The 13245-nt window shown below is 38.4% G+C and overlaps 2 protein-coding genes across 2 annotated transcripts in view; both read left to right on the top strand.

Annotated features, from left to right (window-relative positions):
* Positions 1-353: 353 nt before the first annotated feature.
* LOC133983604 (nuclear factor 7, ovary-like) lies at positions 354-4183 on the top strand. Its single transcript, XM_062422743.1, has 2 exons — positions 354-642; positions 2049-4183. The coding sequence occupies exons 1-2, from the start codon at positions 376-378 to the stop codon at positions 3045-3047; spliced, it is 1266 nt and encodes a 421-aa protein (XP_062278727.1). The 5' UTR covers positions 354-375; the 3' UTR covers positions 3048-4183.
* A 7744-nt stretch (positions 4184-11927) lies between these two features.
* The window catches only part of sh3bp5b (SH3-domain binding protein 5b (BTK-associated)), a 45440-nt gene continuing 44122 nt past the window's right edge, over positions 11928-13245 (top strand). The window contains exon 1 of the mRNA XM_062422552.1: positions 11928-12221. Coding sequence (XP_062278536.1) covers positions 12144-12221 — 78 coding nt within the window. The 5' untranslated portion in view covers positions 11928-12143. The remainder of the gene's footprint in view (positions 12222-13245) is intronic.

Raw genomic sequence — 13245 nt, 5'->3', positions numbered from 1 at the left:
AAATCAAGTGAGAAGTAGAGTAATTTTTCCATAGACTTCTATAAAAACAGGCTTCTTTTTGGAGCCAGTGGAGACACCCCCTGCTGGCCATTAGAGAGAATGCAGATTTCATGGTACAATTTTGGTTTATTTTGTATATATATTTTTTTTTTAAAGTATATATATAAATATAAATGTTAAATCTAAATGTTGAATGAATTTCTGTCTCAAATGAAAGAAAAATTAACTAATTGTGAAGTGAGCTAAATATTCAACATATAATTGTATTATAGCTGATATATATTTTGATATATGGGGGTGTGGCTTTTTTAGGAAAGTGAAACTTAAAAATTGCCAATTCAGTGTCAGTCAGAGCTAAGGAGAGAAACGTGAGCAATGGCGTCTGTTTTTCTCTCAGAGGATTTGAATTGCTCTATCTGTCTGACCATCTTCACTGATCCTGTGACTCTCATCTGCGGTCACTCTTTCTGCAGAACATGTGTTACAGATGTTGTGAACACACAGCATCAATGTCCGCTGTGTCGGTCAGGTTTGGTATCACTTAACCCAGAATCTCTTCAAACGAACCATATATTGAAAAACTTCGCTGAAAAGGCAAAAGAGGCTGAGAAGAAGAAAGAGCATGGAAGTGAGAAAGCAGAGGTATGTAGGTGGTATTAATATGGAAACATTGTTATGTGTTATTGCCTATCAAGCGACGACAGAGGCACATGCAGATGTATTCTGGGACTTATTGTGCAATTGATGTCGATATAATAATTTAATTTATGTATATATGATTTAATATGCCATTTAATCTCCATATACTATAATTCTGCAGTCAGTTTGATAGTAAATTGTTTACAGTGCAAGATGAGTCAAAGCCTCAGTATCAGCAGGTCAAAGTGCGTCATTATGGTAACACAGTTTATGAGGCTGGGGGGGGGGGGGGGGGGCATTGCAGGGCGGGGACCATTGCAGGGGGGGCGTGGTACGGCTACAGGGCTAAATTAATGAGGCATGCTTGGACACTGCTATCAAAACATGGACACGTTTTTGACTGGGCTCTCACGTAAACGTAAATGAATACTGTTACACAGTTAAAAAAAAAACCTGTTAAATAATTACACTGTTAAGGTGGTTTGTTATTTTATTTTATTTTTATTCCAAAAGAGGTTGTAGTTTATTGCAGATTACTTTTATTTGTTTAAAAAAAGTTGCAGTTGTATTAATTACAATGTGTGAAATAAACTGCAATGGAGTTTGAAAACTAAATATTTGTTTGTGTACATGGGTACATTCTAAGTTCATGAGAGCACTTCCAGAAATGATTAAAACACTTGGATAAATACATCTAAATGGAAAATTATGAGCAATGTGTTGTAGTTTGGTCTTTATTAGTTTTATGTATTTGACACATTGAGACACAGGACCTTATGTCATACTTATTTCATTTTTGTCAACTGCAACCCAACAAACTCTAAGACTACCTTCATATGAAGATAGTTTTTATTGTGCAGAAACAACATTTGGATGCAAAGCAAGTGGATAAAAAAGTGCAAAACAACACAATAAAAAATAAAATATTTTTAAAAAGAGCTATTACCAAGTCAATATGTTTTTACCTGAATTTGTTCATTATACAAATTTAGAACTGCATTGGACCACACCTCATAAACATCCCACAGTCTTATAAAATGATGGAGTCAGTATTTATTGATGTAAACACAATTATTCAAAAAATCAGCACTCAGATGGAAGACAGTGAGATTTTAACTCCATAAACCTTTGGTTAAATGTGGAGCTTTATTTAGCCCCTTTCCCCACTTGCTAACATGTCAAGAGTGAAACCAATGGATGCTTTAGGTTTTCCAGTTTCATTCAACACCATGGTCTTCTATCTACCTGCAGAAGAGAGTGAAATTAGCGCCCCCTGCTGCTCTATGTTAGTGTCGCTTTATCTGACTTTTTGGTTGATTTGGCAGCAGATTTTGCAGCAGCTTAACCAGCAGCCTGGTCAAGCATGTATGAATGTATGTATGTATTAATTCATTTATTTATTTAAACAGGTGGCTGAGTGGATGTGCCCTGAACATGACGAAAAGCTGAAACTGTTCTGCGTCACTGATCAGCAGCTAGCTTGCATCATATGCCGCGATGGGGAGAGGCATGAAGGACACAAGTTCAAACCAATCAGAGAAGCCGCTGCATCTCTGAGGAAGGAGATGGAGAAGGGTGTAGAGAACCTTTCTGCTGATATCTGCGCCATAGAGAGCCACGCCAACTCACAGAGGGAAGAAATAACAAAAACCAAGGAGAAGTCTCAACAGCTGATGACCAAAATCTCCAGAGAATTTGAGGAGATGCATCAGTTTCTGAGAAAGAGAGAAGATGAGATCAAGAAAGAACTTGAACACAAAGAGGAAGATGCTGTCGAGAAAATGAGCAAGAACTTAAAAGCTATAGAAACAACTTTATCAGAGAGCAACGAGCTGGAGGGGAAGGTGACTGTGACTCTGAATGTTACTGACCCTGAGAGGTTCTTAAAGATCTGGATGGAGGGTAACAGCACAACTCCAGAAGATTTATTCAGGCCGAGAGCAGACGATCTCATGGTGGTTAATACGTCTCTGTGTCTGGGGACTTATGAAAGTCACCTGCAGTTCTTCGTGTGGAAGGAGATGCGTCAGGTGATCCAACCTCCAGAAGAAGTGCTGTCACTCAAAAGCAACAGTGCAAATATAACTGTTTCTGATGATGGGAGAAGTTTGTCGTGTACTACCAACCAGCAAACCAGCCAAGGTACACCTTCTTTTGGCCAATCCACAGCCCACAGTGGAGGTCTTTATGGAGCCCAAAGCGGTGGCTTTACCTCTTTCGGCTTTGGCACTGCTGCCACCTCAGCCCACAGTGGAGGTTTTTATGGAGCCCAAAGCGGTGGCTTTAGCTTTGGCGGTGCCTCCGCCTCAGGATTTAACCAACCCACCACGGGACTCTCTTTTGGAAACGCAAGCAGTTTTGGGACTAGTCTTTTTGGGAATCCTGAGAAATCGAGGTTGGGCAGATGAACTATTGGGAACTAGGGGTAAAAGATAACTTCCTAAAATACCATGGCCAAAAATGTACCGCCTGTAGTAAAAATATAAACACAGAGCTGGAATTTGGAGGCAAACCTAGAAAGGTTGGGGTTTACCTAAACTGCTCGTCCATGAAGCTCTCCGTCTACGATGCAGACAACATGTCACATATTCACACCATGAGCTCTGATCAGGCGTCCGTGCCGGTGTCAGCGCATTTTAACGTGACAGCTGATCCTAACCGCCTGACAGTGTGCTGGTACTGAAGTGAAGTGAAGGATGAATAATCACTGAGCGCTGCAATAAACAAACAAACAAACAAAGATAAATATCATACTGAGAAGTCATGGTGGGATTGTTGTTTCACAATAGCTATCTTATTTTTCATCAGAATTTTGCTGTTTTATCTTCTTTTGTTTTCTTAAACCTTTCAATATCTTGTTTTAAGTTGCTATTACTTAGCTATTGTATAAGGCTGAATGTGCTGTAGTAGTAATAGTGTTGGGGTTGGGCGGGTAATACCATGTTACATAATAAACCACAATTTACAATACAGGAAAGACTTGCTTTGGATTATACAGTCACCGACCTATTAGGAACACCTGTTCAATTTAATTCAATCCAATACAACAGCTCTGCTTTAAATTCTTCATTTATGAAGTTTATACATTTTCATTTTTTGTTAACATTGTCAAAAAGTTGATAATTCTACTTTATGTTTATTACTGAGGTCGTACTAAGTGGTACCAAATATTTAGTCCACTCCATTAACATACATGAGGGGGGCAAAATATTAAGAGCACCATTCAATATAATGCACCCTTATACACCACCATCACCCACTATGACCTCAGTAATAATAAAAGTAAAGTTTAAAGCAGAGATGTTGTATTGGATTGAACTAGATTGCACAGTTTTCCCTAATAAAGAGGCCAGTGAGTGTATTTCATTGTTGATCAGCTGGGCAGTGTTTTAAAAATGTTTGCAGACTAATGTTGTATTGATTCAGTGATCAGTTGTAGTGATTTTTGGTGGTGGAGCTGGTCTGTTGTTTACATTTCTTCTAATCATGTATTGTGCCTTTTTTTTTTTTTTTTAGCAATAAACTAATATGAGGCCTTTAATAAACAAACAAAAAACAAAGTTGTTTCTATAATTGTCTTCATTTCAGTAAAGTAACGTCAAAATCTGCTGGGTGTTTAACACATTGAAACTAACGGTAAGAAACACATAACATATATTTGTGAATGCTATAGGTGTCACATGATCAAACAATGTTGACTTAAAATTAAAGTTAAAAGCTCCAAAAGATTAAAAGTTTGAAAATCAACACTTGTCTGATGAAGGCTGAGTGTTAGCATTGAAAAGTCCAGAACAGCGACTAGATGAGCTTCAAGGTGAACATGTGTAAAGTGAAGCAGCACTGTTTTATATAAATCCTTGATAGATTTGATTTTAAGCAGACACTGTCAGTGGTGGAAGAAATACTCAGATCCTTAAATAAAAAGTGCCAATGCCACTATATAGACATACTCCAAGTACATCAGGATTAGCAGCTACATTTACTTGAGATAATAAAAAGTAAAGGTACCCATTTTCACCAGATTGGCCCTTGTGACTGATATATACTAATATTATAACTAACTATTATAATATTAAATTTGATTACAGTTTTAATATTGTTAATCAGTGTTAGAGCAGCATGTTACTGTTGTAGCTGCTGGAGGTGGAGCTAGTTTACACTACTTTATATACAGTTAGCTAGTTTAGTCCAGTGGTTCCCAATTTAGGGGTGGGGCCCCTCCAAAGGGTCAGCAGATAAATGTGAGGGGTGGTGAGATGATTAATGGGAGTGGAAAGAAGAAAAAACAATGTTCTGATACACAAATGTGTTTTCAGTTTTTTGGACTTTTTCTCTAATCTTTGATTTTTGCTGAAATATTGGATCATTTGAACATTTATTGAAATGAAACCATGTGAGAAGTTTAGAGGGAAAAAAATCACTATTTGGTGGAGCTGTAAACAACTCATAGACATCTGACATGTGAGCCAAACTATTCAAAACTGTACTTAAGTTACTTCAATTAAACTTCAAGTATCTGAGTAAATATACTTAGTTACATTCCACTGCTGGAGGTTTGTGCAAGTCTTCACTATAACTAAATATATTTCCCATGCATCAATGCCAATTTACTATCTGGAGACGGATCTTCCTGTCTGGAAGGAGCAATGCATCATGTTGATAGCTAACTAATAGAAATAGATGTGCACACACTCACACAGAGGTCAGTGAGCCAGGGTTGTGACTGTGGTTTGAGAGCAATGAGAGGACAGTGCCGCCTGTTTCTTCCCCTTTTTTTGAAAAAGGGTGCAACACATCCTGTTATTCAGACAAATCACCAGCGGCCTCGAGGAGATGCAGAACATGCTGACAGGACTCTGGATATCCGTCAGGCTCCATAGGGTCAGTGGGCGCTTACAGTTGGCATGTTGGGCTGCAGGGAGAGGAGGAAGTATATCTCTAAGGTGTAAGACATCGCTTGTTTCAGCATATCTGTGTCCTCACCTTCAACTGTATAATGAAGAGGGATTTTAGAAGGTGTAATCCATCCTTTGGCAGCTTTAATAGAGGTCCTTTAACCCTTACATACTGTTCAGGCTCAAATTTGACCCATTTATACATCTGAGAGCTGTAAAAAATACTTTTTCTTTTGGCCTGAAATTGGACGACTTCCCCTAATGTGACCCGGAAGATACGAGAATGGAAATATTTCAACTTTTTAAAAACATTTTTGTAGCGTGTTTGACCCGTATTTATCCAAAATGTCAAAAATCATAATTCAAACATGTTAATTCTTCACATTTAACCCTCCTGTTGTCCTCGAGTCAAGGAAGGAAGGGAGGAAGAAGGAAGGAAGGGAAGGAAACCAAGTACATTTATTTGTTTAAATATACTTTAATGTGTTTCCTGTGCATTACAAACATATTGTCAGCTTTAAATGTTCCTCAGGATGACAACAAACATGAACAGCATAAGATCTTTTACCTTGAGTGTCTCTCAATATCACAAGATCTATCATCGACAGTACTGTTCATTATGAGTGAGGGGCAGCTAGAAGGCAAAAAGCTGCATCTTGAATCGTGGCAGCTCGCCTGTTTTCTTATGAAAGATGTAATGATGACACATAACTTTATCCTTTTGTGTATAGATAGAAAAATAGAGCATGGCTGCTGATTGTCTCTTCTTCTGTCCTTTTTCAGTGCGTCTAAATGGTTTCTGTCTGTGCCGCTCCATCAGCCTCCATCCTTGACGCAAGTGGGCAAATTGTGATGGTTATGCAACTTGCGTAATGCCACATCAGGCCTCAGTCTTTTCAATCTCTGTACTTTCAGTTTTTTTTTCTCCTCGGGTGAGCAGGAGGAATGAAAACAAAAGATACCAGGGCTGATGCCACTGTCAAGAGAAAGTCTCTCCTCGCTTAAACTCAGTGTCCTTCTGCATATCCGACATATCTGGAGAGAGATATGAATGTTTTTTGTTCTTATTCTACAGAAGATAAAAGGCTGAGGGTTGTGTTCAGTTTGAAGTTGATTTTTTTGTTGTTGTAATGTTCCCAAAGGTTGTTGAATACAGTGCCGGATACAAAAGATTGGACATGGGGAAGTGTGGTATGTATCTAGCCATGTGGATATAGTGGGAAAAAATGTTGTGGTAACACATTTATCCAATTAAACCTGCAGATCTCACTGTCAAGTTTTAACTAACCCTCCTGTTGTCCTTTAGTCAAGGAAGGAAGGGAGGAAGAAGGAAGGAAAGGAGGGAGGAAGGAAGGAAGGAAGGAAGGAAGGGAGGAAGAAAGAAGGAAATGAGGGAGGAAGGAAGGAAGGAAGGGAGGAAGGAAGAAGGTAGAAAAGGAGGAAGGAAGGAAGGAAGGAAGGAAGGAAGGAAGGAAGGAAGGAAGGAAGGAAGGAAAGGAGGGAGGAAGGAAGGGAGGAAAGGAAAGACGGAAGGGAGGAAGGTAAGAGGGACAGAGGAAAGAAGGAAGGGAGGAAGGTAGGTGGGAGGAAAGAAAGAGAAGGAGCGAGGGAGGAAGGGAGGAAGGGAGGAAGGAAAGTAAGGAAGGAAGGAAGGAAGGAAGGAAGGGGGATGGAGGGTGGAAAGAGAGGAAGGAAAGAAAGAGAGAAGGAGGGAGGAAGGACAGATGGAAGGAAGGAAGGAAGGAAGGAAGGAAGGAAGGGAGGAAAGAAGGAACAGTCAAAACAGATGGGGTCAATTTGACCTGGGAGGACGACATGAAGGTTAAACCAGTTTTTTAATTGAAGAAATGGTCCCAGAATTATATGGCTTTAGCTTGTATGTTGTTGTTGACAAAAACTATAAAAACAAACCCCCAAAAAACAAATAGTTTAATAGCATAAAAATAAGTGTTTTACAAGCCCATCAACTGTCTGCGGGGGAAAACAATTCAAAGAAAAAGCTAGCTCTTATATCAATAAGCATTTTGAGGCAAACAGACAATCTTCTGTTAAACTGCAAATTATTCAAGGAAAGTGTACAAATGTGCTTCAGAACGACATAATCATGCATTTATCCAATTAAACCCACAGAATTATATAGTTTTGGCTTGATGTTAGTGATTTGTTGACAAAGAATGATTAAAAATGAACAAATGGTATAAAAATAAAACTCCAAGCCTACCAACTGTCTGGGGAAAGAATGAGCCGACTCGTTTGTTAAACTGCAAATTATTCAGGGAAAGTTTACAAAATTGTCCCAGAAAGACAAAAGATGCTGAATATACAAACTGCATGTAAAATCCTATAATTGTATTATTGCCTATAATTATATTACATGTTTCTCAGTATTGTTTCTAACTTGATCAAATGCTCTTCAGTTGCAGCTTTGTTGACCAGTGCGATCACAAACAAACGTTCCTTTGTTCATAAGTCAGAGAAAATAATTAATTTCCAAGAACAGTAAATGTTGAGGAATTTGTCTTTGTTGCAGTGCAGCAGAGATGTGTGTCATAGTACATTTTGACACACATACATACATACGCGGGACAATTTGACCTCATTCAGTGCAAAGAGCAAGCCTGATCACACAGTGGTGGTGATATAGACACAGTTCTCTAGCATGGTATTCGTCACTTTGGGATAAGATAACAATATGTATTTATCTCAGGATATGGTACATTTACTGGAGGAGGTGAAGGAAAATCCAGTAAATCCAACATTATCATGAAGCTGACAGACTGTTGAATGCTGTATGTGTAAAGATAAAAAGAGCTTGATAAGACACAATTTAGTACATACAGACGAATAAGCGGCATGAGAGAAAATACAGTTTAAAAGGCACAATCAAGAATTAAATACATGAAAAAATTCTATTTAAGTAAAAAAAAAAGAGATTTTTCATGAGTTTACAGAATATACATTTCTAAATATAAAATGTGTTGGAAAATGTGAAATGCATGCAATACTAGACAATGAACTGTAAAGAAATACGTATTAATTTAAGTAAAAGTGTAAGTCTAACTAATGATAAGCAAGTTATTGTACTGTAATAGCACTGGTTGAATAAAACTGTTGCAGAGTCACGCCTCATGAAATCACATAACTATACAGCACTCATTAAGATAAGATAAGATACTTTATTAGCCATTGCATAGTAAAACACAATGAAACTTCACTCTGCAGTAATTCACTCGACTTAGCAGCATAGATACGATGTAATAAATGAATAAATGCATCTGCTCTTGTATACAGGAGTAGTCAATAATACAAATTAAATAGTCATAAATAGCCATTCATAGAGATGCAGATAAAATACTAAGGATAAGGTTATGTAATGCACTTATATATTGCACTAGTCCATGAAGGGGAAGGAGGGATGAAGGGTTTCTCATGATGTTGGAGGCCTGCTCGAGTGGACGTCACTGAGGTGTGGAAGTGGGGAGCTGACGATTCACTGAGCTCAGCTGGAGTACCAGACTGTACAGGAGTAGTAGTAGTATGTTAGGATGCTTTAACCCTCCTGTTGTCCTCGAGTCAAGGAAGGAAGGGAGGAAGAAGGAAGGAAGGAAGGGAGGAAGAAGGAAGGAAAGGAGGAAGAAGGAAGGAAAGGAGGAAAGGAGGAAGGAAGGAAGGGAGGAAGAAGGAAGGAAAGGAGGAAAGGAAGGGAGGAAGGAAGGAAGGACGGAAAGAAGGAAGGAAAGGAGGAAGGAAGGGAGGAAAGGAAAGAAGGAATGGTGGAAGGAAGGAAGGAAAGGAAGGAAGGAATGAATGAAGGTAGGAGGGAGGAAGGAAAAGAGGAAGGGAGGAAGGAAGGAAAGAAGGACAGAGAAAGGAAGGAAGGAAGGGACGAAGGTAGGGGGGAGGAAAGAAGGAAGGGAGGAAGGAAAGGAAGGAAGGAATGAAGGTAGGAGGGAGGAAGGAAAAGAAGAAGGGTGGAAGGAATGAAGGAAGGACAGAGAAAGGAAGGAAGGAAGGGAGGAAGGTAGGGGGGGGAAGATGGAAGGGAGGAAGGAAAGGAAGGAAGGAAGGAAGGAAGGAAGGAAGGAGGGAAGGAAAGAAGGAGTGAGGGAGGAAGGAAGGACAGACACAAGGAAGGAAGGGAGGAAAGAAGGAACAGTCAAAACAGACGGGGTCAATTTGACTCGGGAGGACGACACAAAGGTTAAATCGTGCAGCGGTAGAAGTTGATTGATCTGTTGTGTCTGAGGGTGCTCGAGAAAAAGAGAAGAAGAAACGCTTCTGGGCCTTTTTCGGTCATGCAGAAACTCCTCTGATTTATACACTCCCAAAAACTTGAAGATAAGATAAGATATTCCTTTATTAGACCCACATTGGGGAAATTTGCACTGTCACAGCAGCAAGTGGACAGTAATAGACTATAAGAGCAGCAATAAGAAAAGTACAAAAAAAACACTTTAAGAACAATAATAGTAAGAAATATGTAGTAAAATAATCATGACATTATTTATTATTTACAAGATTTACAAGAGTAATATTGGTATTGAGTGGTAATGAACCAGATATTCTTATTGCATAGATTAAAGTGAAATAAAATATATATGTATATTATATGAATTGCACACAATGGATATTATTAGTGTTCTCCGTATACATGAAATACTAATATTGCAGCTGGCAAACCTGCTCAACCTCCTCCCTGTCAATGCACTGCAGAAGGTGGTGTATTTTTTTTTGTTTTTCCTGAAGTCAATAATGATTATGAGGTTTAGGTCGTTATCCTTACACCACGCAGATAGAGTCTGGACCTCTTCCTCTGTAGATTGAGTGTTTATTGTTGGATATCGAACCCACTCTGGTTGTGTTGTCTGAGAATTTAATCAAAGTGTTGGAGCTGTCAGTGGGAGTGCAGTCATTGGTGAAGAGGCGGTGGAGGAGTGGACTGAGGACGCAGCCTTGAAGAACGTGTTGAGGAGGAGATGTGATGGAAGATACTAACCAATAACAACCAGGATGCCTACATGACACATCAAAATATATAATTTCACACATTGAGAAGGAGAACATAGGCAGCAATGTCCTGTTGATATGGATACAGAGCAGCCAAGCCTCTCCTATAAATCTTGCTAAATCAAAAATCTCCATCTTAAAGAGCCAATGCAATATATCAACTTTGGAAAACCAAAATAAATCAGGATCTTTTCAAACAAACAATTCCTCAAGTCACTGTACAAAAGGCAATGATACGAAATGAAACTGGTTGGTTTGTAGTCCTAGTGTCTGCAGTTTGTTGACAGGTTTCTATGAGCTGATGTAATAGAATGCTGAACTAAAGTCAACAAACAGCATCCTCATGTAGGTGTTTGGGTGTTTTCCAGGTGAGTGAGAGCTGTGTGTGGTGCTGTAGTACGATTGTGTCGTCTGTGCATCTGTTGGCCCAATTCTCTGTGTACTGGCTAAACGTCTAATTAAACCTTACTTTGTTTGTGGTTTGCAATTCATTTAGCAGCAAATGTTGGCCTGTATGCTTACACTTGAAAATGCTACATATAGATACTGTATATATATATTATATAGATTCACACTGTTCACAATACAAAGCCAGTATAATGAATAGAAACCAGAGACTTGTAATGTATGTAGAACAGAGAAATCCTGCTGAGAAGAACTGATGATGCAATGATCTCTTAAAGGTGCAGTGTGTAGAATTCAGTGGCATCAAGCAGAAAAGACTTGGCAGAAATTGAATATAATATTCATAAGTATGTTTTAATTGGTGTATAATCCCACGAAAATAATTTATTTCTATATAGGAAGCGAGTCCTCTTTCACAGATGCCACCATGTTGTCCCACCATGTTTCTACAGCAGCCCAGAACAGACAAACCAAACATTGGCTCAGCCGCTGTAGGTTCTCCTACATTCTTGGAAGTGGAAGGATATTCATTTAGTTGTAATCTGAAACCTCACAGCTAAAGTCACTAAATCATACACACTGGTCCTTTAAGCAAATACATTATTTTTTATTATATTTTTGTTTGTAATCTCTGGCATACTGTTGTACTGTGTTGTGTATTTATGCAGTCTGTATCTGGTCTTATGTTGTATTAATAAAATGTAAATTAAAAAATCTATATAAAAGTATTTTAAATGAGCATATTTAAAAATACAAATAAATAATACAAATAATAATACATTATACATATTTTTGTTGTTTTTAAGCTTAAAATCATTTTAACATTTTCAGTCATATACAGCTTCACCACTGTATGGCACTAATCACCTCTCATACAGCTCCAGCCAGGCAGAAGGGGGCGTTCCCGGTCTGAAGAAAACCTCCGGTCATTTCAGCTCTGAGCTTCTTCAGTCAGGAGAGCAGAGCAGGGACAGACGCAGCTGCTCGGCTCGCTGGATACAAACCGAGATGATGCTCTTCCTCTAAAACAACCTCATCTTTTTAACAACCTATCGCGCGCAGCTGGTGGACTTCAGCTTAAAGGCTCGTGCATCCAGCTCGTGGTGAGGTGACAGATGAGCCTGTAGGTGCTTTTAGGTGTTTTTCTTTGTTCGGCTCTGACATCTGTCCCTCACCTCCTCCTCCCAAAACAATAAAATGGATAATTTAGAGAAGGAGCACAGGTCTGATGAGGAGGCTGAATATGAAGACGAGGAGGTGGATCCCAGAATTCAGGTAACTCAAGCTTCACGTGCACTGGATCGATTATTGTTTTTGTTTTTTTTATATCAATGCTGGTTTATTGTAGAGCAGCATGATGCAGCCTCTGAAGCATTTCACTGTTTCTCCTTTTAATTATAAAAGACACTAAATGTGAGTTGCTCAGTTAACACATCTCTATTTTTTTCACAACTAACCCTAACCCTTACAAAAAAAACAACCCATAAACGTATAAACAGGTATGGAGAACAAAAAGAGGAAATTTGTATTATTCTGGCTTAATTTTACAAAAAGCATTCAGTATAGGATTGTGGAAGAAGCTTTTAACATTAAATAAGCACAAAAATGGTTGCTATTTTTTTTATTTTGCATTTTGACTATAGACTTGTAATTTCTTATAAGTCAAAGTTTTGGTTTCTGTAAGTCCATTTAATTTTATTTACATGGAATTTGCCAAAAAATATAAATAGTTGGATTAAAAGCTAACTTTCTTGTCTACAGAGTTATTTTCATACTATACTATACCATGAATTATGACCAGTTTTCCTTGATAGAAAGTTTTCCATCAATCTAAAATGTATTGGAATAAGAGAAAGATGCAATGTCTTTTAATGGCTTGTTTCAGTAAAAATGCAAAAATCTATTGAATTCTATTAATTGAACAACAGTCAGGACCCCAAATGATCATTAAACCTGTTTTTCTTGCTGTAATCATTCCTCCTGTTCTTACTGACCATTAGAAGACCCCTTCATAAAGCACTTACAATTGAAGTGATGGAGGACTACATCCACAGTCCTTCTTCTGTGTAAACATGGATTTAAAAGTTGATCTGAAGCTAATATGAAGCTTCAGTCGTCCAAATGAGTAAAATCTTCATTTTCTATGTTTCAACGTTACAGTGTTTTTAGTGCCAAAGTCCTTTTGTTACTATACTTCCACCACAGCTCAACAGGGAAACACTAAGAGGGAATTTGATGCTAAAAAGACTGTAAATGTGTCAGATATCACTTGATATGACTAACTCACACTGCTGAAGCT

Source organism: Scomber scombrus, chromosome 7 (assembly GCF_963691925.1).
Source record: "Scomber scombrus chromosome 7, fScoSco1.1, whole genome shotgun sequence".
Classification (NCBI taxonomy): Eukaryota; Metazoa; Chordata; class Actinopteri; order Scombriformes; family Scombridae; genus Scomber; species Scomber scombrus.
The sequence above is the reverse complement of the archived record's forward strand: the minus strand, read 5'-3'. Positions and strand labels throughout refer to the sequence as shown.